The 24,710-nt window shown below is 30.9% G+C and overlaps 1 protein-coding gene across 3 annotated transcripts in view; it reads right to left on the bottom strand.

The window, feature by feature from the left end:
• Positions 1 to 24,710, bottom strand: part of LOC135128588 (disks large 1 tumor suppressor protein) — a 1,417,771-nt gene that overhangs the window by 1,315,330 nt on the left and 77,731 nt on the right. The window contains exon 1 of one of the 3 annotated variants that reach the window (XM_064055490.1): positions 4,109 to 4,205. The exons of the other annotated variants lie outside the window; for them this stretch is intronic. Within the exon in view, the coding sequence (XP_063911560.1) occupies positions 4,109 to 4,169 (61 nt within the window). The 5' untranslated portion in view covers positions 4,170 to 4,205. Of the gene's footprint in view, positions 1 to 4,108; positions 4,206 to 24,710 lie in introns of those variants that run through there. 3 annotated transcript variants of the gene reach the window in all.

The following is a 24,710-nucleotide window of genomic DNA, read 5'->3' on the forward strand; positions in this document are numbered from 1 at the left end:
TTCTGTTTTTCAATTTTGGATTTTCTCATTTTCATGATTTTTCAATTTTTGATTTACACTTTATCAAATTTTAATTTTAAAATTAAGTAATGATAATAATTTAAAACTGTTTTCACTTTCTCAATTTTCGATTATAGAGCGTTTCTACTTTTCAATTATTATATTTTTTCACTGATTGGACTTTCCCATTTTTCAATTTTTAATTTTTCAATTTCTCGATTCTTCAATTTTTCATTTCTTCAAATTGTCGATTTTCAATTTTTCGTTTCGGTATTTAATTTTCTTTTTTTTATTTTACACCTTTTTTTCAATTTCAATTTTTTCAATTTTTCGTTTCTTCGATTTTTTGATATGATATTTTTGATTTTTTCATTTTTTTTTATTTCTTCGGTTTTACGATATGCGACTCTCCGAGTAGATTTTGTAATTTTTCGATTTAAACTTTCACGAGTTTTCAATTCAATTTTTAATTTTTCAATTTTTCGATTTTTCAGTATTTCATGTATTTTCATTTCGGCATTTCATTTTTTTTTATTTTTTCAATTTTCGATTATGCCATGTTCTCCTTTTATAACTTTTCTTTTCTTAACGTAAATTTTTTCAATTTTTGAACTCTTACATCTCTAATTTTTTGTTATTTCAATTTTGGATTTTCTCAGTTTCATAATTTTTCAATTTTTGCTTAACAATTTTTCTAATTTTCATTTTAAATATAAAATAATGATAATAACTTATTAAGTTTTCTACTTTCTCAATTGTTGGACTTTAAATTTTTTTCATTTATTCCACTTTGCAACTTTTCGATTTTTAATTTTTCAATTTTTTGATTCTTCAGTTGTTCATTTCTTCAAATTATCGATTAACAATGTTTCATTCCGGCTTTTCAATGTTCTGATTTTATTACTTTTTAGTTTTGGAACTTTTATATCTTTAATTATTTTCTTTTTCTACAATTTTTTTGTTTTTCAATTTCAATTGTTCATTTCTTCGAATTTTCGTTTTTGATATTTTTTAATTTTTCACTTTTTTGTTTCTTCAGTTCTACGATATGCAACTCTCTTAGTAGATTTTGCAATTTTTCGAGTTGAAGTTTCACGAGTCTTCAATTTTGAATTTTTCAACTTTTCGATTTTTCAATTTTTCGGTTTTTTATCGTTCTTTTTTGAATATTTACATCTTTAAATTTTCGTTTTTCCAAGTTTAGGTTTCCCCAGTTTCATGATTTTTCAATTTTTGATATACAGTTTTTTTAGTTTTCATTTTAAACATAAAATAATGATAATAATTTTAAAAATTTTTCACTTTCTCAATTTTACGATCTTAGAGTGTTTCCATTTTTCAATTATTGGATTTTAAAACTTGTTCATTTATTCGACTTTTCAATTTTTTGATTTATAATTTGTCAATTTTTCGATTCTTGAATTTATTTCTTCAAATCGTCGATTTGCAATTTTGCTTTTTATTTTCTTTTTTTACGACTTTCTTCTTCAATTTAAATTTTTTCAATTTTTCGAATTACGATTTTTCCGTTTTTAATTTTTTTTTGTTTCTTCAATTTTATGACATAACTTTGAGTTTTCATTTTTAAGTTTTCCAAGTTTTCGAATCAAGAAAATGGAGAAATTGCAAAAAATAAAATTGAAAGATCAAAACTTTCAAAAATCAAACTTTAAAAAATCTAGAAATTGGAAATCAAGGATGTAATTAAAAAATCGAAAAAGTGCAAAGTCGAAAAAACGAAACATTAAAAAATCGAAATATTGAAAATTAAAGAAACTGGAAGATCAAATGATTGAGACATCCAAAAATTGTAAAATTAAAAAATTCAAAAATTGCAAAATTAAGAAATTAAAAAATCAAGGACCAAAATTTTAAAAATTGAACAAACGAAAAATTATAAAATCTAATGAAAAATTGAAAAATAAAAGAAACGAAAATACGAAAACTTGTGATATAAAATAGAGAAACTAAAAATTAAAACAACAAGAAAACGAAAAATAAAAATTAAGAACTTAAAAAATCGGGGAAACAAAAAAATTCAAAATCGAAAAATTCATAACTGAGAAACTTAAAAATTGAAAAATGAAATATTGCAAAATTGCAAATCGAAAAATTGAAAAAACAAAAAACGTCGAGAAAACCAAGAAAACGAAAAGATGTAGAATTGTGATATACAATCGAGAAAATGAAAATAAAACAATCGGGATAATGAAAAATAAAAATCAATAACTTGAAAAATTGATACACCAGAAAATCAAAAAATCGAAAAATTAAAAATTGATTAACTAAAAAACTGAAATATTAAAAACTGTAATATCGAAAAATTGAAAAAAAAATATAAAACCGAAACAATGATAAATGGAAAAATTGAAAATTTAAAAATAAAAAACGAAATATTGTGATTTTAAAAAATTTGTATTTAAAAGTTAAAATAATCACAAATTTTCGAGTCAACTATATAAGTAATTCTAAAAATTGTGAAGGAATTCAATAAAGCACAAGTATATGTCATAATACGTTGTTTAAGTCACAGAGAATTTATTAGGCAAAACTTTGAGATGACGTCATCAATTAAATCTTGAGTAACGATTTACCGTAATTACCATAAACTTAAAACGTTTGTAAGATTTCGGAATATTCGTTTTTGCAGTTTCAAAGGTAAATTGCAAAAAGTTGTTACATAATATACACAGACAGATAGACAGACAGACAAACAAACAGACGGAAACGGGAGACCTAATTCTTCGTACTCTGGAGGTTATGAAAAGTCAAGAAAACGTAAAAATAGAAAGTCGGCCGACGGACTCGATTACAATATTTCCTTTGCTTACCCTCGAAAAGTAAAAACTAAAATAGGTAATTGATAAAAATACTTGTTACAAGCTCCTAAAAAACATCAGTTTAATTTTAAGTTGCAACTCACTAGATATACAGATTTTTGAAAAAAAAAAACAAAATTGTCAAAAAAAAAACTGGGCGATGAACGCAAACATGGTAAATCGCTAAAGAAAATGTACCTTCTAATCCTTTCCAAAAACTTGATGACGTCATCTCCAAATTTTGCTAAGTAAGTGTCACTCCTTTGTTGCTCCTTTATTTGTGGTTTTATAATGTATTCATATTTTTACCAGAGCACGAGAACTATCTGTATACTTGAGACGACTTTTTTTTAAAGGACACGTGCTGTAGAAAAAGTAGTTGCCATTATTTCCACAGAAATCTTACTTTGGCGTTACATATGGTGTGGATCCGGCATAAGCGATGGGCATTACCCACCATGAATACAAACCCTTTGAAAAAATGAGTTAACCATTAGTCAGTTTCTGCTTCGTCTAATCTAGATGAAAAGTGGTAATGGTACGGATAATATCCTGTGTCATTGGAACTAGATGAAGCTTTAAAGGCAGTCACTTTTCAACCCACCAACACACCACGATTCATACTTTTCAACGGTTTTCAGAGTTCATAAAATTTTAAAACATAACCTCATTTGCAGGTAGTTAACGTATCATAAACAGCCAATGTGAATTCACCGAATGAAATCCTATGAGACGTTATCTTTGCCTAACATAAAAGCCGGATTTAAAACGAAACAGTTCCTGAAACTGCTGACCCAGTTATTCGAATCAGAAATATGTACCAAACGTCACTAGTAGCACTTACAATTATTATCTTAACGTATTTTAAAGTCTTATAAAATTGCAATTATATTTATGTAGGTTTCGGTGGTGTCGGGGTTGAGATTATTCAAGTCGTGTTAATCAGTGTCAGTTTCGTGTAATTAATGTACTTCATGCAGAGAATTTTAATTTAAAAAGTGTGCGTCGTAACCAACTTTTACGTAATATAGCATCTTTACACCCGGGAGAAAAAAACGCAAACATCCCTCTCTCTCTCTCGCCGAAAATTTTACATATAATTAACACAATCACGCCGAGACGGCCGACAAAAAATCCGGCCGAATTTACATAAAGAATCGACTTGTTTACTCTCCGGCCAAACGCCAGTCGCGAGTCGCCCAAAAACGTGTACATTCAACTTCACCACGTTCCGGAAGCGCACCCTCCAGAAAGAATCCCTCAGTAATGAACAGGAAGGCATCGAATACCTGTGACTTTGTATATCCTACTGTGAATAATGGGACTGTCCCGGAAATACTCGTGGTACATTGCGTTCGCGAGCCCGCCGCCCGGAGCACGACTCGCCTCCGGATTCCGGCATTAACTGCGGCAAACTCCAGAACTCCGGAGATCGATTCCTGCTTCGGCGCTTTCGGGAGCGATCCGAGTTCGCACGTGTGCCGACACTGGCGTGTTTACACTCGCTAACTATCATATGCTTATTAGCCCGACAGACGAATACACCTGGAATTATCCGGAGCCCTTATTAAATTAGAATGGCGGTGCACGCACGGGGCACGAAGCGTCGGGGCTAAGCTGATTACCGAGCGAATGGGAGTGGGCGGGCTCGAACTTCCAAAAAGGAAACATCTCGGGCCGGGTTATTCCTTTCATTGTTATCATTTTCGGACGTAGCCGCCGCTTGATCGAAGGGGGAGAAGAGTGCAACATTTCATTTTCGGGATGTGCAACTCAGCAACATTCGCCCGAGATGATGTACAACACGATAAATAACCGTCCGCTGCAGATTATTCTTGCCGGTTTCGGTTCTTGTGTGCGTCGTTTTCATCAAGGTGGAGTATTTTTCGGTGAAGAGCGACTGGAACAACTAGTGCATTCTGGTATAGTTGATTACAAATAAGGTGTCTTTGCTATCCATCTTCTTGGAAGCGAGACTAAGAAATTGGAAACGTCAAAGCTAGTCGAATTGCTTCTAAGAGAGACATTAATTGCTAAAGAGCGGATTCTAGGGCAAATGCCATTTCATTTTGGTCGTGGGCAAACGCATGAAAGTTGGATTTAAAATCTGAATTATCTATACCCCTAAGCACATGTTTCTTCCGAAGGCCACATTTAATATTTCCGGTAGTATAAAGAAAGATAATCCAAACTGAGTTTTGGGCAAAAGGGGCGGGGGAATTCCCTTCCCCGACAATTCAGTAACTCAAATCTATTTTTCTGCGTAAACCGTCAAAGAGCAATTTTATTGCACAGCTAAGTATGAAGAGAGGTGCAAAATCGTACTAAATCAGGACACTCTTGCAGCCAATTTTAAATAAAGTTATTACCGGGTGCTCTCTACGTCTATTTAGCAAAGATGGAATTTTGAATCTACCCAGAAGTAGATCATGAGGATAACCTCTCAGGGGATAAACGCCATCGACTATGTAGGACATCGTCTTAAGAAAACGTCTTTGTATTCTTTCAAGAGAAGAAAGAATAATTTCAGTGTTTCAATATCACCAAACTCCCGACCATTCCGGATGACAAAGCCTAAAGATTTGAAAGTAGACTCAGTTATTGCCTGAATATGTTGACTGAATGAAAGTTTTGAGTCGAAGACCACCCCAAGATCGTGTATAACTTCAGGCCTAGTAAGAACGGTGCTTTCAATGCTGTATCTGTAAATAATGGGTTTTTCTTTTTTGGTAAATGACACGGCGTAGCATTTAGTTTTATTAATCATTAAATTGTTATTCGAACACCATCTGTAAACTCTGTCAAGACATTTTTGAAGCCGAAGAGAATCATGATATGAATTGACTACAGTATAAATCTTCAGATCATCCGCAAAGAGAACGGAATGCACATCTATGGCATCAACAATGTCATTAATATACATATTGAAAAGCAAGGGACCTAATACGGAAGCTTGTGGAACACCAGTCTCTTGTTTGAACAGTTCTGATTTAAATCCATTGATTTTAACAAATAAATATCGACTGTCTAAATATGAATTTAACAATGGAATTAATGAGTCCGAAAACCCAAAACATTCTAACTTTTGCATTAGGAGGCGATGGTCAATTTTATAAAATGCCTTTGATAAATCAGTATAAATAACGTCCACTTGGCATTGGTTGTCTAATGAATCACTTAAAAATTGTGTTATGGAAAGAAGATTTGTCATAGTGGAGCGTCCTTTGGTAAACCATGCTGAGTTGAGGAAATCATTTGTGATATATGATAGGACAAAATATTATGTAATACTGTTTCGAACACCTTGTCAAAATTAGAAGTAATAGCTATGGGCCTATAATTTTCAACATTTGGTTTTTTTCGTTTTTTGTAAACAGGGCAAATTCTAGAGTACTTTAATTTATTAGGAAAACTACATGTCTTTAAAATAAGGTTGAATATAATAGTTAATGGTATCGTGAACACATTTGCACATTCTTTCACCACAAAAGCTGGTATTTGATCAGGTCACTTTGGGTTTTAAGTACTTAATAGCGTTACATACATTCTCTTCACTGATGTATTTTACATTTAGAATATTTTTATTTAGACTCGTACACTTAAGATTAACAGGTAGATTTTTGTCAGTAAATGATTGGGCAAAGTGCATCAACAATATCCCTGAGATTGGAGAGGTTTCCTACAGAATCTTTTATAAACAAACAATAGCCCCGCCCACCCACCCTGTCTTCATTCCAGTGATTCCTCTTAATATTGTTCATTCATTTACCAAAATCAGTCTTATTTATTTTGTTATACGACTTATTTACTATAACATTTTTTTCTTATTTCTGAAAATAAAGAACAGGTGGGTGGGCGGGGCTATATTAAACATTTTCCTACAGAATCTTTTATAAACAAACAATAGCCCCGCCCACCCACCCTCTCTTCATTCCAGTGATTACTCTTAATATTGTTCAGTTATTTACCAAAATCAGTCTTATTTATTTTGTTATACTACTTATTTACTATAACATTTTTTTTCTTATTTCTGAAAAAAAAGAGAGAATGGGTGGGTGGGTGGGGTTAAATTTAACATTTTCCTACAGAATCTTTTATAGGCAAACAATAGCCCCGCATTCCCACCCTCTCTTCATTCCAGTGATTACTCTTAATTTTGTTCAGCCATTTACGAAAGTCAGTCTTATTTATATTGATATACTTCTTGTTTGATATAACATTTGGTGGGTGGATGGGGTTAAATTTAACATTTTCCAACAGAATCTTTTATGAACAAACAATAGCCCCGCCCACCCACCCTCTCTTCATTCCAGTGATTACTCTGAATATTGTTCAGTTATTTACCAAAATCACTCTTATTTATTTTCTTATACTACTTATTTACTACAACATTTTTTTTCCTATTTCTGAAAAAAAAGAGAAAACGGGTGGGTGGGTGGGGTTAAATTTAACATTTTCCTACAGAATCTTTTATAGGCAAACAATAGCCCCGCCCACCCACCCTCTCTTCATTCCAGTGATTACTCTTAATATTGTTCAGTTATTTTCCAAAATTACTCTTATTTATTTTTTATTATTATTATTATCATTATTATTAAGAATTACAATGTCCAACAGGCGAACCCAATTATAGGACAAGGATAATCTTCGATTTGAATTAAGCATATCTGAAAGTCATCTTTGCGATGTCAGCTTTGCTGCACCAAAATATATCAAGACCATCTTGTTCAATGCGAGAATAATTTTTTATCATCTTATACACAGGAGACATCTGCTGTGCATTAGATTTTGGTGTTTGTAGCTGAAAAACATTCAGATTTCGAATATTGAACGATTTGAACTGAAAGAACAATTTGGACAACAGATCACTGCAGTCAACAACTCCTGATACAAGCTGGTGAAGAAAGTTGATTGAGAGGTATTCTCGCCTGCTGGATAGAAATGGGAGGTCAACATCCTTAAGGAGAAAGCTATGATCATACCCTCTGGGCGGATATGAACCAGTACGAAAATAGAATAGAGACTGCAAATCGACGTTGCACCTTTTCTACGGAAGTTGTATGGATATTATATATTGGAGACCATATAAAATTTGCATATTCTAGCTGAGATCTAACAAAAGTTTTAAACAGAATTAAGAATGTTTCATTTGAATTAAAAAGTTTACCATTTCGCAACACAAAGCCCAATGTTTTATAGGATGAAGCTATGATGCTATCGTAATGGTCACAGAAAGACCTTTTACTGTCAAACATGACACCCAGGTCCTTGATCATTTTAGAACGCTTTAGAACTGATCCATCCATTGAATATTCAAAAACGGAACTGTTCAATTTTCTTGTAAAGCTCACTACACAACATTTATCTGTATTTAAAATGAGGTTGTTATTCAATGACCAGTTTAAAATGACAGCAATGTTTGATTGTAGTTTTTCACTATCTTCAGGTGTTGTAATGATATTATATAATTTCAAATCATCAGCGTACAATAAAAATGGATCATTAAAATAATCAGTACAATCATTTATAAATATGTTAAAAAATAATGGGCCCAAGACTGACCCTTGAGGCACTCCCGAACGCTGAACGAAGGTATCAGAACGAAATCCTCGGTATTGCACAAACTGACATCTGTTACAAAGGTAAGAGGAGATGAGTTTCAACAAGTCGTTTGAGAGACAAAAGTACTCTAGCTTCATTATCAATAGTTTATGATCAACTCTATCAAAAGCCTTTGAAAAATCTAGGTAGGCCACGTCAACCTGCTTATGCTGATCTATATTTTCACAAAGGGACTGAGAGATACAAGCTAAATTAGTTATTGTCGACCTACCCGCCATGAAACCATGTTGATGGATTGAAATTCTGTTTGAGACATGAGAATACACTCTATCAAATAAAATAATCTCAAAAACCTTAGCAAAGTTATTAATTATGGCTACTGGTCTATATTTGCTAATTACAGATTTGTCTCCTTATTGTTTAAAAATTGGGCAAACTCTAGATATTTTCCACTGCTCCGGAAACATACAAGATTTTATAATGTTATTGAAAATCACTTTCAATGGGCCTGCAAAAATGAATCTACAATCACGAATAAGAAACGAGAGGAAAAGATCAGGACCAGCTGTCATGCTCGCCTTCAACTTAAGCATAGCTTTTAGAAGCTCATTTTCTATAACATTCTTAGTAATATACAAAGTATTCACATTAATACCGCTGTTATTTTGAGATCTATATGTATTAATACTGCTATTATTTGAGGGCAAACTTATTGACAATTGCTTGTGGGTCCTCACTTTCCCAATCATCTAACTTCATCAAAGGAGGAATGGAAGTTGTGTTCCGCAAAGAATTCAAGTAAGACCAGAAACATTTGGGATTCGATTTAATTTCAGCATTCAACTTGTTCACATACTCAGTGTGTACCTTGTGCGTCTCGGTTTTTATTTTGGCTCTTACAGATCTGAACTTATCATATATCGCTGCGTTTTGTACTGTTTCCACAATTTGTGTTTATATTTTATAAGAAGAATAATATTTTTATTAAACCAAGGAGGGTAAGAGCCAAAAGGGGATATTTTCTTTGGCACATGTTTGTCTAATATTTTATAGAGTGTTTTATAAAACGTATCAACAGCGAGATCAACATCATGGGTATCATTCAAGAACGACCAGTTTACTGACTCCAGATCAGCGTACAATTCATGTAAATTGGCCTTTCTGAAATTGTAATTAAGGAACATGATGATTGGAAATTTATTGCTGTTACAATCTGGCTTTAACAATTTCACCGTGACCTCAAGTGCTGGATGAAAAATATCTTCATTAGTCAGAATATCAAGCGCCCTGTCGACACGACAAGGCTGATTACTAAGTACCAGATCTAAGACTTTTTCCGTACCATTGACTATTTCATTAAACTGAACTAAATTAAAGAAATTAATAAAATACTTGTAATCTTTAAATGTAGATGCGTTAGACCCAAAATGTAGCCAAATTACAAGATCCGAGATATTAAAATCTCCAAAAATTAAAAGATTGTTGTCATATAGACAGTGAAGTGACATTAAGGAATCAAAGAAAATATTGTAAGTCGCACTATCACAAGATGGAGGAATATATGCAATACCACTGAAAAATGTTCTAAAACCTGCTGAGGATCTCAACTAGGAGAAAATCCACCTTTGGAATTTTTACCAATGCGTCATCGAGGTCAACTGTACTTATTTACACAGATTTAAAAGCATTTTTAATTGCAAGCAAGACACCTCCCCCTCTTTTAGTATTAGTAGTAGTATTATTTTGTTATACTACTTATTTACTATAACATTTTTTTTCTTATTTCTGAAAAAAAAAGAGAGAACGGATGGGTGGGTGGGGTTAAATTTAACATTTTCCTACAGAATCTTTTATAGGCAAACAATAGCCCCACCCACCCATCATCTCTTCATTCCAGTGATTACTCTTAATATTGTTCATTCATTTACCAAAATCAGTCTTATTTATTTTGTTATACTACTTATTTGCTATAAGATTTTTGCTTATTTCAGAAAAAAAAGCGAGAACGGGTGGGTGGGTGGGGCTAAATTTAACATTTTCCTAGAGAATCATTTAGAAGCAAACAATAACCCCGCCCACCCACCCTCTCTTCATTCCAGTGATTACTCTTAATATTGTTGCTATACGATTTTTTTTCTTATTTCTTCCCAGCATTGTTTATATTACTGTAGGAGCCTAGATCTACTTCGACGATTGTTTGCATGCGCTTGTTATTATTCGGCAAAGAAGATAAAGAAGATATTTTTTTAATACACAGATATACTCAGTACTAAATAAAGACCTATTCTCAACCCACAATGTACTCTACCACTTCTTCCTCTGGAATGTCTTTGTTTATTCCGGAAATCCTAATCCGCGACTTTAAACTTGGGAAATTTTTCACGTTGTACTCCGTTCATTTTTCACCAACTAAATTCTTAATTTTGTTAAAGTCGGCAGTATCATTACAACTTATGATAATGCTTCCATTACCACCAGGTTTAACACAGGCAACATCAAGATTCAATTTAACAGGATCAACTTGAGTCGATAAATCTTTTTTTGTAGTAGTTTGTTTCCAAAAATCGTCAAGATTAAATTAAAGATGACAGAAACATTGCGATTAAAGAATCGAAAAAACGAAACATTAAAATACAAAATTGAATAATCGAAAAATTGTAACATTCTAACACAAAAGTTAGAAAATCTGCTAAAATCGAAGCAGCGAAAAATCGAAAAATTAAATATTGGGAAACTCAAGTGCAGAAATTAAAAAGGGTATTTATAAAATAAACATAAAAAAATCAAGACACAAGAAGAAATTCAAGAGTGATGAACTGAAAAATTAAAAACTCTCACAAAGGAAAATTCGAAAAATTCAAAAATGATGGTTGAAAACTTGAAAAAACGAAAAATTGGAAAATGAAAAACCTGCAACTACAAAATCGTATAACTGAGGAAACAAAAAACTGAAAACGGAAAAATTAAAAATCAAAAAACTAAAAAAACAAAAAATAATTCAAGTTTATAGGATTAACTTATTTCCGCTTAATGTAAACTTTAAAATGCCAGTTGCTGGAAACAAATTAAACAGGTAAACACGAAAACTACGATCTGAAATTTTTTAAATTTTAAGCAGTTATTTTTATCCTCTATTATATTTTAAGCGAAATTAACATGGACGCAAAGACTACGACGGTTGACATCTATAAACACTATATTTAAAAAATTATCCGGATATGCATGTCATAATTATCAAAACTAATTTTTTTGGCTCGCTCCACTTGTATAAAATGTATCAAAACCTACATCCAGTTACATCTAAAAAGGTTGTGTCTTGGATAGGTATATGACATGCTATTGCTGATGAATTGCTGATAAAAGTGGAAATGGAGACCAAATCATGACTGATTTAGACGTTTTGTTTACACCGTTGCCATGGAAACCGTGCGTCTAGTCGCCGTTTTGGACTGGAATCGGGTCCTGTTCCGACAGTGTAACTCAACTGCGGGTTTTAATTTTCATTCTGCGCGAGTGAAATTGGTTGATTTTTAATAAAAATAATAAATTCGGCTGAATATTTATGAAGAAATCGTCCGATTTGTTAATAAAAACGACAGACTTTGATAGATATTTTAGTAGACGTACCACGTATGGTAAATATTCATGAATGTGCCGTTGTGTAAAAAATTGTAAATTGTTTTGTTGTGTGTCTTCTCACTAATAAGTTAACATCATCGTCCTGGATTAATACTGGCGTGGATGATCTACGACACGAAGGTATGTGGACAAATACTTTTTTACTTTTATTGAATGTATTTTTGTATTTATTTCCGCCACACAATTTCGTCTACAAATTCTAATGGGCAATACGTTGCAAACATTGTAGTGGGAAAATTATCTGCAGAGGCAGCTGGTACACCACATTTACTGGCGTCGAAAATATTAGAAGAAACCAATAATGTAACAGTGGCACGTTGCATCAAAGAGTCGTTAGATAATTCTACTAAATATTAAAAAACAAATCCATTTTCCTCGGATCGATTTAAATTAACTTCGACTTAGTGTTCAAATTACATCTTAGAAACGGCAATCAGATTGGCTATATTTACCAATCGACGGTTGCAAAGTTGCATTAACATTGTTGCACAATTAGGGCAAATTTTCAACTTTGCTATGTGGTAGGGTAAGTAATCTGACGTAAGCCGAACTTAAATTTGGTCTGTGACCCAATTTCTAAAACGACAACGTTAATTCAAATATAATAACACAGATATATGTAGTATGGCCAACGGTAATCAAATCAGAAAAACTAAAACTGTTAAATATGGCAAACATTTAGAAATACTTTATCCCAACTTAATTCATGTAACATGTTTGGTTCACGCCTTAAGTAATCTTTTGGTAAATAACTTTTTCTCAGAGTGCTTTCTGAGGGTAAATGCCTTCCTGTATATTTATGCATAAAATTTTTAAACTCAGGACAACTTACTTTATTCCATGGAATATTTGCTGCGGTAAATGCCCTAGATAAATCGGTGCAAAATTGCGTAAAATCATTGTCGCAACTAATGTTTAATAAAGTGTGTTTACTGGATTTATTCTCGTTCTTTTTATGTGCATCGCCAATGCAGTGTTGTTCAAAGTGTGATTTTTTTTTCGCACTTAAACTAGGAAACAAAAATGTGAACATAATTTAAGCTTCAGTATTTTAAATGTTTACTTAGAACTTTTCCACACACTTTGCAGAATAACTCATTGTCTTTGGTTGAAGAAGGCAATTGAAAATTAGTGTCCAAATCATTTCCTAACCATAATTTGTTAGGGCGTTGTTTACAACCCATTTTTAAACAATCTACCAGCCAAAACAATGAATTCACAGAGAATCTCTATTGTGCAAGTGCGTCCGCTTCGTTGGTCGTGGAATCCTATTTTAAGTCTTTTAAAATTTACAATTAGGTCGTTTAATTAACACTTTAGGTCTCTAACGGTAAATTAGGCATTTTAGGTAGTAATAAATGGACGTTAAATGAACAGAATTTTTTAAATTCGGATAATTATATAACTTTCGCTGCAATGCCTGAAGTAGATATAAAAAAGCAAAAACCCTAAGATCCGAAGTCTACTGATTACCGAGCGAAGGCGAGTGGTCGGACTCGAACTTCCAAAAAACAAACATCTTGACCGGGTTATTCCTTCCATTGTTATCATTTTCGATCGTGGCCGTCGCTTGATAGGAGGAGAGTGCAACATTTCATTTTCTGGATGTGCAACTCAGCAACATTCGCCGGAGATGATGTACAACACGATAAATAACCGTCCGCTGCAAATTATTCTTGCTTGTTTCCGTTCTTGTGCAGGTCGTTTTCATCAAGGTGAAGTATTTTTCGGTGAAGAGAGACAGCTTTTGTAAAGTTGGAACAACTAGTGCATTCTAGTACAGTTGATTACAAATAAGATGTCTTTGCTATCCGTCTTCTTGGAACCGAATCTAAGAAATTGGAAACGTCAAAGCTGGTCGAATTGCCTCTGAGAGAGACATTAATTGTGTCGTGTTCGAAAAGTAAGCCACAAGAATTAATGCTGATTTGTACGAAGCGATAATTTGTGCGAACAGACTCATAAAAGATTAAAAATTCATCTTTAGGAAATGAACTTAGTCTCATTAAAACAAATCAAGATCTTACTGTTACATCTGATAGATAATCGCCAGGAGCAAGTTGTTGCAAGTAGTTATATGGTGGGGGTTCTGGCCCAATCCTAAAAGAAATTAACATAGGAAATCGTTTAAATTTAGAACTTTCGACTATTAACACGTTCAGGTAATAAGTTCTCAAAAAAATCAGTGTTATAGGTCTTGACGTGCTGATTCCAAAAATACAGCCTGTTTATAGACACGAAGTAAAAACTCAAAAAAAATATATTTGGACATATTACTCAAATTTAAACTGGAACCTGAATCACGAATTCTATAAAAATGCATAAATGTATTACGAAAATCAGTCCACGTTTTAGCATTTTAAGCTTGTATTTTACATTTTCCGCCTTTTAGAATATTTGTCCTGCAGTGAATTGGTCTTCAAAAAGTGCACTCTCGATGGAAAAAAACAGTAAGCCCACCGTCAAACTATTTAAATGTTAATCACAAAGCTCGAGGGATTATTCGATTCCTCTCGAAGCTACGATAAATAATAACACCCAATAGTACTTATTTGCATGGGAAAATAGCATCTGCCATCACGTGACACTCTTTCAATTATTTAAAACGGCTTAAACAAGCTGGTGTATTATCATAATGTTTATCGCACTCCGTTCACGCAAATGTCGGGTTTTAACATTGCATATTTCACGCTTGAATGCAGCCCTAACCACGTCCGGTATTTGAATAACTGAACCGTTATTAAAACAAAAAACCACATGGGCATTTTTCGTGCACAAAAATGTCGTCCCAAATTTCGGTACGGCTCTCCGCCGAAAATCAGAACGATAATTCCACGGATTTCGCCATTCGTGGATGTGTAGCTTCGCCCGGAATATTCGTGGGGCAGATTTGTGTAAACACGGATCCGGACTTGTTCGTTTCGCCGCAAATTTCTTGTATCTAAACCGGTGATTTTACCTTGCAGTTGTCCGTAAAAAAATGGCAAATTTGTGGTAATAAAGGTTTCGTAGATTTGCGAAGCCACTTCGAGATTGCGGTTAACTGGGCAGAAAATGCTGAAGTCGTTCTTTCGTGATAGAAAAATCTAACCGTTGCTTTATTTTACATATATACAGGTTGCTAGAATGTATGGAAACAGTTAATTATCTTAACAACCAATTGTTGAAATCAACTAAAATTACGTATAGGGCTACAAGAAGTTGTGCTCTGATTATTAGTGAACAAAAATGGTTTGCTTCATTTGTTTTCGAGGTGAAGGCCAACTTAATTTTTTTAAATGGCACCACCATATAATTAATTTTTTGAATGTTGGATTTTAAAACTTTTTTAATTATTCGAGACCCGAAATTTTGGATTTTTAATTTTTCAATGCCTCGATTTTTAATTTTCCAATTTTTCCATCTTCATACAATTTCGGCGATTGAATGCTTTTTCGGTTTTACAATTTATTGGTTTTTCGATTTTTTGTCTTCCATTCGTTTTTTCTTTTCGATTTTGTATTAGTTTTTTTCGATTTTCAAGTCTCTCTATTTTTAGTGTTTTGATGTTTCAATTTTTCGTTTCGTCAGTTCTTCGATTTGCAATTTCTCGATTTTCCTCTTTTTCGATTTTGCAATTTCGAGTTTTTTTTACTTTTTTGATTTTTCTATTTTTTTCGATTTTTCGTTTTTCTATTTCTCAAGTGTTAAATTTTTCAAGTTTTCGGATCAAAAAATGGAAAAATTGCAACACTGTAAAACTGAAAAATCAAAAATGAAATTACAAAAAAGTATAAAATGAAAACTTGGAAGAATCTAAAAACTGACAAATCCAAAAAATGCAAAATGAAAAAATTGAATAAGGGAAAAGTTATAAATTCGAAAGACTCCAATATTTCTTTCGATTTTATAATTTTTCTTTTACTCAATTCTTTCAAATTTTTAATCTTTGATTTTTCGATTCCTCGCTTTTCCAATTTCTAAATTTTTTCATTTTTCAATTTTTCGATTCTTGCATTTTTCATTTCTTCAAATTTTCGATTTTGCGATTTCTCATTTTTCACTTTTTCGATTTTTCTATTTTCTTTAATTTTTTAGTTATTCTGTCTTTTGGTTTTCAAGTTTTCCAATTTTTAGGATCAAAAAATGGAAAAATTGCAAAATTGTAAAAACTGAAAAATCCAAAATGAAATTACGAAAAAGTACAAAATGAAAAAAGAGCAAAATCGAAAAAACGAAAAATTGTAAAATCGAAATATTGAAAATTAAAGAAAAAAAAATCTGATAATTAATAAATCCAAAAAATGGAAAATGAAATATTTTTAAAATAGAAAATCGAGAAATTCAATAAGCGAATGATTATAAAATCGAAAAAATCCAATATTTCTTTCGATTCTATAATTTTTCTTTTACTCAATTTTTTCAAATTTTTAATCTTTGATTTTTCATTTGCTCGTTTTTCCAATTTCTGATTTTTTTAAATATTCAATTTTGCAATTTTTCATTTTTCACTTTTTCGATTTTTCTATTTTCTTTGATTTTTTAGTTTTTCGATTTTTTATTTTTGTATTTTTCAGTTTTCAAATTTTTCAATTTTTGAGATCAAAAAATGGAAAAATTGCAAAATTGTAAAACTGAAAAATCAAAAATGGAAACCAAGGACTTGAAAAATTGAAGAATCGAAAGACTAAAAATTGGAAACTTCAAAATAGAAACAGTGCAAAATCGAAAAAACGAAACATTGTGAAATCGAAATATTGAAAATTTAAGAAACAGGAAAATCGGATAATTGAGAAATCCAAAAAATGCAAAATGAAAAAATTAAAAAACATGAAATCAAGAAATGGAGTAAGCGAAAAATTATAGCCTGGAAATAATTCAACATTTCTCTCGATTTTATTACTTTTCGTTTATTTAATTTTTCAAACTTTCAATATTTGGTTTATCATTTCCTCGTTTTTCCAATTTTTTAATTTTTTAATTTTGTAGTATTTGGAATTTTCAATTAATATACGATTTTCCGATTTCTTTAATTTTTAATATTTTGTTTTTTCAATACTTCGCTTTTTTCAATTTTTTGTTGCTCCAATTTTTCAAGTTCTTGATTTACAGTTTTTGTATCTTCCAAATTTTCATTCCATACTTTTTCGTAATTTCATTTTTGATTTTCGGTTTTACAATTTTGCAATTTTTCCATTTTTTGAAAAATTACAAATCGAAGAACTGAAGAAACGAAAAATTGATACATTGCAAGACTAAAAATCGGAAAACTTAAAAATCGAAAAATTGAAGAAATGAAAAATTGAAAAATCAAAACATTAAAAACTGGAAACTTCAAAGTGGAAAAAGTGCAAACTCGAAAAAACAAAACATTGAAAATCGAAATATTAAAAATTAAATAAAAACGAAAATCTGAAACTGACAAATCCAAAAAATGTAAAATGAAAAAACTGAATAAGGGAAAAGTTGTAAAATCGAAAGAATCCAATATTTCTTTCGATTTTATCATTTTTCTTTTATTCAATTTCGTTTTTCCAATTTCTAAATTTTTTAATTTTTAATTTTGCACTCTTTCGATTTTTAAACTTTCGATTTTTCGATTTTTCGTTTCTCCAACTTTTCAATTCTTGATGTCCAGCTTTTAGATTTTTCCAAGTTTTCATTCCTTACTTTTTAGTAATTTCATTTTTGATTTTTCAGTTTCACAATTTTCCAATTTTTCGACTTTTTTGAAAAATTACAAATCGAAGAACTGAAGAAACGAAAAATGATACATTGAAAAACTAAAAATCGAAAAACTTAAAAATCGAAAAAAATTAATAACTTAAAAAATGAAAGACAAAAATCTAGAACTTGAAAAACTGAGGAAACAAAACCTTGAAGAATCGAAAAATTGCAAAATTGTATCGAAGAAAAAGGAAAACGAAAATATGTGATATCAAAAAATTGGTCGAAGGTAAATAAATCCAGATTTTTCTAAAAAACACAAATCGAATCGAAAAACTGGATAGCCCCAAAATTGTAAAATCGAAAAATTTCATATCGAAACATTGAAAAATTTTACATTGAAGAAAAGAAAAATTATAAATTCAGAACATTGCAGAACCAAAAAATTGAAGACATGAAAATTGAAAAATCGAAAAATTGAAAAATTAACAATTAAAAAAAACTCACGAAACTGAAAATAAAGGAAGTGAAAAAACGAAAAATTAAGAAAACAGGAAAATGAAAAACAAAAATCCAGAACTTGAAAGTCGGTTTTGCAAATTCAAATTAAATTGCAAAATGTTGTTAAGTTTTATCCAAAAATCTGGATGTCTGGGATCAAATTGAGCACAGATTCATAAACCACATGTGAAGGATTATTATCTTAGTGTATAAAATTAAAATAATACTGGTGGAGATATTTATCCAAATTATGGTTAACGTTTTACCATCTACATGATATTGCAGAAGTTTCGGAGATTATCTGACAGACTGACGGAAACGGGAAACCCATTTTTTCGTACTCTAAGGGTCATGAAACGTTGCGAAAATATAACAGAACCAAAAAATTGATTTTCTTAGACTAAGTAAGTCACGTAAAGTGTTTTCTATTATTGTACCTAGTAAATTTTCTTTTCTGTGAAAAGGCTACAAAAACTGGTGCCCGAACTCCGCGCTTGAACACGTAATACTTAAGTTCGTGGCGAATTAGTCACACGGGGTCAGAATATTAGTTCTGAAAATAATCTCACTAAATGGTTTATAGCCTGAAAGCTGTTCCCCTGTGTGTGAATGCATTATCCTGGCAATGTTTAAATATTAATCGCGAAGTTCGGACACAGGATGGTCGCTCAATTTACAACAGCTGAAAACTATGTTTACTTGTTTCAGTTTTTATTTTTAGACGCTAGTTCCGGATTGGCGGCACTCTACAGCGTTGTTCTTTTTAAATTTGCAGCCGCTTTGTCTACAGCGGGCGTTTCAGGTGTATTATATTCCGGTGTTTACAGAAGTCTTATCGGCGGTAAAATTCAATTTCGCCAACTTTGTTCATTAAACTTTCTGTATCGCGAAGTCGGGCTATTTTGTTATTACTGCCCTGCTGAAATATCTGTATGCTAGCGTATTGTCTTACCAAGGTCGTCCGTTTCAATAACCCAGCACGCTACAATGGAATTTATTTTACAAGGTGGGTGCGAAACACCGAAATTGTAAAATATCGTTGCCGTTGCCGTGATAATTTGTAAAGATGACGGAATTAATTTTAAAAGAAAATGCAGCCCTGCACGGCCATTAATTTTCATAACTAAAATTAAACGCTTTCTCCTAAAGACTTTCTACTTTATTAATATGAGACATTAATCTTAAAACAACTAAATTCCACGCCCTCGTCTTTTTTCGTACGCGCCTGAAAAGCCTATGAAATTTATTTCGGCAATAGCCGAATCAGGTCAGGTGATTATAATCAGGGATTAGGGGAAATTTTCAGAACGTGTTTCGAGGGTGAGCTTGAGTTATTCTGTGCATTTTATATGAATAAAATAAATCTTATGATAACGTGAGAGAAGGAAGAAATATTACGCGGTCGTCTACGTACAATATTGTTTTATATTCGCTATAAAATGACACAATATCGCAAAAAAATTGGAATAAATTGCAACTTTTTATAACTTTTTATTCCAGGGGAAAAAATTTGCAAACAGAAACCACAGCACTACATCAAAAACGTGACGCCATTTCGGGCTCTGCAAGGCTCCTCCATCTTAAACAGCCAACTTTATGTGCAAGGAGACAAAGTTGTAATTTAATATGTACCTGAAGTTTTAAGACTGAAATTTTTTCAGCCGACTCTGTGATCAATACGCCAAGGTTGAGATCTGCGAAAACGAGCTGAATGTTTTATAAATTGTGACATGACGTTATTGCGCAGAGGGTGTTATTAACTTGATTACAATATGGTAATTCCCCAAAAGCCAATCCAAAATTGGTGAGGATTTTTGTATTTTATACACGAAGACAAATCCAGCTTCATTGAAAAATTATAATTTTTTTACGATTTTTTGAAAAAGTGAAAAATCGAAAAATTTTAAAACTTAAAATTCAAAAAACTGAAAAATTGAAATATCTAAAAGTGGAATTTTTTTCCGATTCAAAAAAACGAGATCTCCAGAAATCTAGAATTCGAAAAATCGAAAAACTGAAATGTCTTCTCTGTTCGCGGGCACGGTCGTAAACATAATTGGAGGGTTAGATGTATAAAAAAAAAACTAATTTAAGCTAGCCGAAACACTATCAAAAATTAAAAGTCAGGAGATCGAAACATCAAAAAATCGTAAAATCGAAAAATGGAAAAATTGAAAATGTAAAATTTTAAAAATCGAAAAATCGAAAAACGAGGAATCGAAAAATGTGTAATTTAAAAAATCGAAAAGTGGAGAACCGGAAAACTGAAAATTCGAGAACTTGAAAAATCTCAAAACTAAAATGCTGAAAAATTGAGGAGTCGAAAAATGAAATAATACCTAATCGAAAAATCGAAAAACCAAGAAATCCAAAAATTAGAACATAGTGGAATCGAAACATCAAAAGATTGAGAAAACGGAATAGCCCAAAGTCGAAAAAGTAAAAATTGAAAAATCGATAAATCGGTAAATTGACAATTGAAAGCTCGAAACAAAGAAGCATCGAGAAATCGAAATATTGAAAATTCGAAGAACTAGAAACTCGAAAAACTTAAAAACCAACAAATTAAAACCAAAAATCGAAAAGTCGAATAATTTTAAAATCGAAAAATCGGCATGTCGAAGAAATTCGAAATTGAAACATTGAAAAATTAAAAAATCGGAAAGTCGAAACAAACCGCAAATTAAAATATGAAAAATCGAACATGTAAAATTTAAAAAATCTAAAAATTGAAAAATCAGAAAAACGAGAAATCGAAAAACCTAAAATTAAAAAGCAAAGTATTTAAAAATCAAAAAATTTAGGAAAAAAAACGAAAAATAAGGAAACTGAAAAATCCAAAACCGGAATGACGATAAATTGAAAAATTGAAACATAATGGAAAAATAGGACATTCAAAAATATGGAAAAGTTGAAAAATCGAAAAATGGAGAAATCGAAAAATTGAAACATCAAAATCTCATAAAATCCAAAAATTGAAAAATGTAAAATGTAAAATGTTAAAAATCAAAATATATTGAATTTCAAAAATCAAAAAAATTGAAACATCGAAAAATAGAGGACCGAAAAACTGAAAATTCCAAAATTTAAAAAATCCCAAAACTAAAATATCCAAAAATTGGGAAATCGAGAAATGAAATCATCGAAACATCGAAAAATTGGAATGTTGAAAAGCTGAAACGACGAAAATTCCAAAAAAACGAGAAATAGAAAAATTGAAATATCGAGGGATCGAAACATCAAAAGTTTAAGAACTCGAAATGGCCCAAAATCGAAAAATTTAAACTTTAAAAAATCGATAAATCGCGAAACTGACAATCCAAAAATCTAAACAACGAAATCTCGATGAATCGAGAACATTAAAAAGTCGAATTACTAAAAGAACGAAAAATTTAGAAACCAAAAAATTGAAAAAACGACAGATCAAAAAATCTGAAATTAAAAAAACATAGAAACCGAAAATTCGAAAAATCGAAACGTCGAAAAATTAAAAAAATTAAGAAATCCAAAAATGTGTGTTTTAAATAATCGAAAAATTAAAAAATTGAAAAAGTGAAAAATCGGAGAAACGTAAACTCGAAAAAGCTAAAATATAAATCAAAATATTGAACAATCGAAAAATTGAGGAATAGAAAAACCGAAAAATCGAGATTATGAATAAACCCAAAACAGGAATGACGATAAATTGAAAAATCGAAACTTGGAAAAATAGAAAATTCGAAAATCCGAAATGAAAATTTAAACATTGACAAATCGAAACATCAACAGATCGAGAAATCGAAATGGCCCAAAATCGAAAAGTTAAATACTGTAAAATTTAAGCTTGAAAAAAATCTGTAAATCGAAAACTTGAAAAAAAGAAACATCGGGAAACTAAATACATAATCGAAAAATAGAGACATCGAAATTTCGATAAATTATTCAATCGAAAAATTAAAAAATAGAACAGCTGAAGAAGCAAAAAATTTTAAACCAAACAATTAGAAAATCGAAAAATCAAATATTCAAAAAAATCGAAAAATTTTAAAAATGTAAACCGAGCAGTCGGAAAATCGGAAAATGGAATCGAAACATCAACAAAGTGAAAAATGTAAAATTTGAAATTTGAAAAAATTAAAGAACTAGAAAATTGAAAAATTAAAATATCCAAAAATTGAAGAATCGAAAATCTGAAAAATGAAAACACTGAAAAATCGAGAAATTGAAAAATTGCAAAACTGGAATGTGGAAGAATTGAAAAATCGAAAAGTAGAGAATAGCAATCAAAAAACCGAAAAATCAAGAAATTGAAAAATCCCAAATCTGAAATGTTCCAAAACTGAGAAATCGAAACATCGAAGAATTGGATATTCAAAAAAAAATTAAGAATCGAAAAACTGGAAATTCAGAAAAATGAGCAATCGAAAAACCTACAATTTTAAAAATAGAAAACTTTGAAAATTGAAATGTCGAAAAATTGAAATTAGTTAATTAAAAAAAAATAAAATTGGAGAACTGAAAAAAACGGCAAATTTAAAAAATGCAAAAATCCAAAGTGTAAAACTTTAAAAACCAAAAAATTGAAAAATCAAAAAACTGAAAAATCAGTAACACGAGAAATCGGAAAACCTAAATAAGAAGCAAAATATTGACAAATCAAAAAATTGAGGAATAAAAAAAACCGAAAAATCGAAAAAATGAAAAAAAAACAAAAATTGGAGCATCGACGAATCCCAACATCAAAAAATCGAGAAATCGAAATGGCCCAAAGTTACAAAATCGAAAAATTCAAAATTGTAAAATTTAAACTTAACAAAAAAATTATAAACCGAAAATTTTAAACATAAAATATCGGGAAATTGAATCATCGAAAAATCGGAACATTGAAATTTCGATAAATATTGTAACCGAAATATTGAAAAATCAAAAAAATTTTAAACCAAACAATTGAAAAATCTAATATTTAAAAAATCGAAAAATTGAAAAATCTAAAACCGAGAAATAAAAAAATCGAAAGATAGAATCGATACATTAACACAGTTAAAAATAAATAATTTAGGATTTGAGAAATTGAAAAATAAAAAAATTGGAGAACTAAAAAATTAAAACATCTAAATATTGAAGAATCGAAAAACCGAAAAATCGAAAAACGAAAAATCCCAAAACTGGAATGTCGAAAAATAGGGAAGTCGAAAAGTTGGAAAATTAGAAAACTGAAAAATCGAGAAATTGAAAAATCCCAAATCGGAAACGTCGAAAAATTGAGAAATCAAAAAGTTGAAAAATCGAAACATCGAAAAATTGTAAAAAAAAGCCGACAAGTCCAACAATTGAAAAAACGCGAAATCGAAGTGAAAAATTGAGAAACTGAGTGAAAACTTGAAACTCGAAAAGTCGGAAAATTTTCCAATTCGAAACAACGAGATGTCGAAAAATCTAAAATTCGAAAAATCGAAATATGTAGGTATTAAAAATTAAAAATCAGCAAATCGAAACTTCAAAAAATCATAAAATCGAAAGATGGAAAAATTGAAGATCGAAAATTGTAAAAATCGAAAAATTGAAAAATCGGAATACTGGGCAACCGAAAAACTGAAAAATACGGAAATTGAAAAATTGAGAAATTAAAAAATTTTATAATCGAAATATCGAAAAATTGCAAATTCAAAAAGCCGACAATCGAAAAATTGAAAAACCGAGACATCTAAAAATCCAAATATTGAAAAATTGAAAAATCGAAGAATTGAAACATCGAAAGATTGAGAATCCGAACAGCCCAAAGTCGAAAAATTAAAAATTGAAAATTGAAAATTTTAAACTTAAAAAAGTCGATAAAACGACAAATTGAAAAATTCAGAAACTAATGGACAATCGAATGATCGAAATTTCGATAAATCATTGAAAAATCGAACAAACGAAAAATCAAAAAAATTTAAAAGCAAAAAATTGAAAAATCGATAAATTAAAAAATGGAGAAGTCGAAGAATGCAAAATCGAAAAATTATAAAATCGAAAAATTGAAGAATTCAAAGATCTGAAGTTAAAGAAATTGAAAAATTGAAAAGTCGAAAAGTGGAAAAATCGATAAATCATGAAACGTCAAGTAAACATGCAAGTAGCAATCGCCCGATGGACTAGATTACAATACTTTCTTAAGTTCGAGCAGTAAAAATTAAACACGCGTGTATACGTTTGTCCTCAGCTGTGCTTTATATAATGTTCAGCTGCAGAAAAATCGATCCACATTAAGTTACTCTAATATAATAAAATATTTTTTTCCAACTCCCGTATCTTAAGTAAGTAAAAAAAATCCACCCACAACGTATTTATCTCCATGTTCCTAATTGACTGCAGCAAAAATAGTTTCATTTCGAGAAATACATCACTCGCTCTAGAGCCGGATGCGTCTGTCCTAGAATTAATTAAACTAAAAGCTCCACCTAAAAAACCTCGCCTGAGAATAAGTTCCGTTTTATTAAAATGTAGAGACTCATTTTTAATCATAATTGTAAATGAATCCCGACTGCCAGCCGTAAATACGCGGATTCCCCCAGAGATTGCAAT

The sequence above is a fragment of the Zophobas morio genome, unplaced genomic scaffold, assembly GCF_036711695.1.
Source record: "Zophobas morio isolate AGI-343-1 ecotype UQ-CSIRO unplaced genomic scaffold, CSIRO_AGI_Zmor_V1 ptg000014l, whole genome shotgun sequence".
In the NCBI taxonomy this organism is placed as follows: Eukaryota; Metazoa; Arthropoda; class Insecta; order Coleoptera; family Tenebrionidae; genus Zophobas; species Zophobas morio.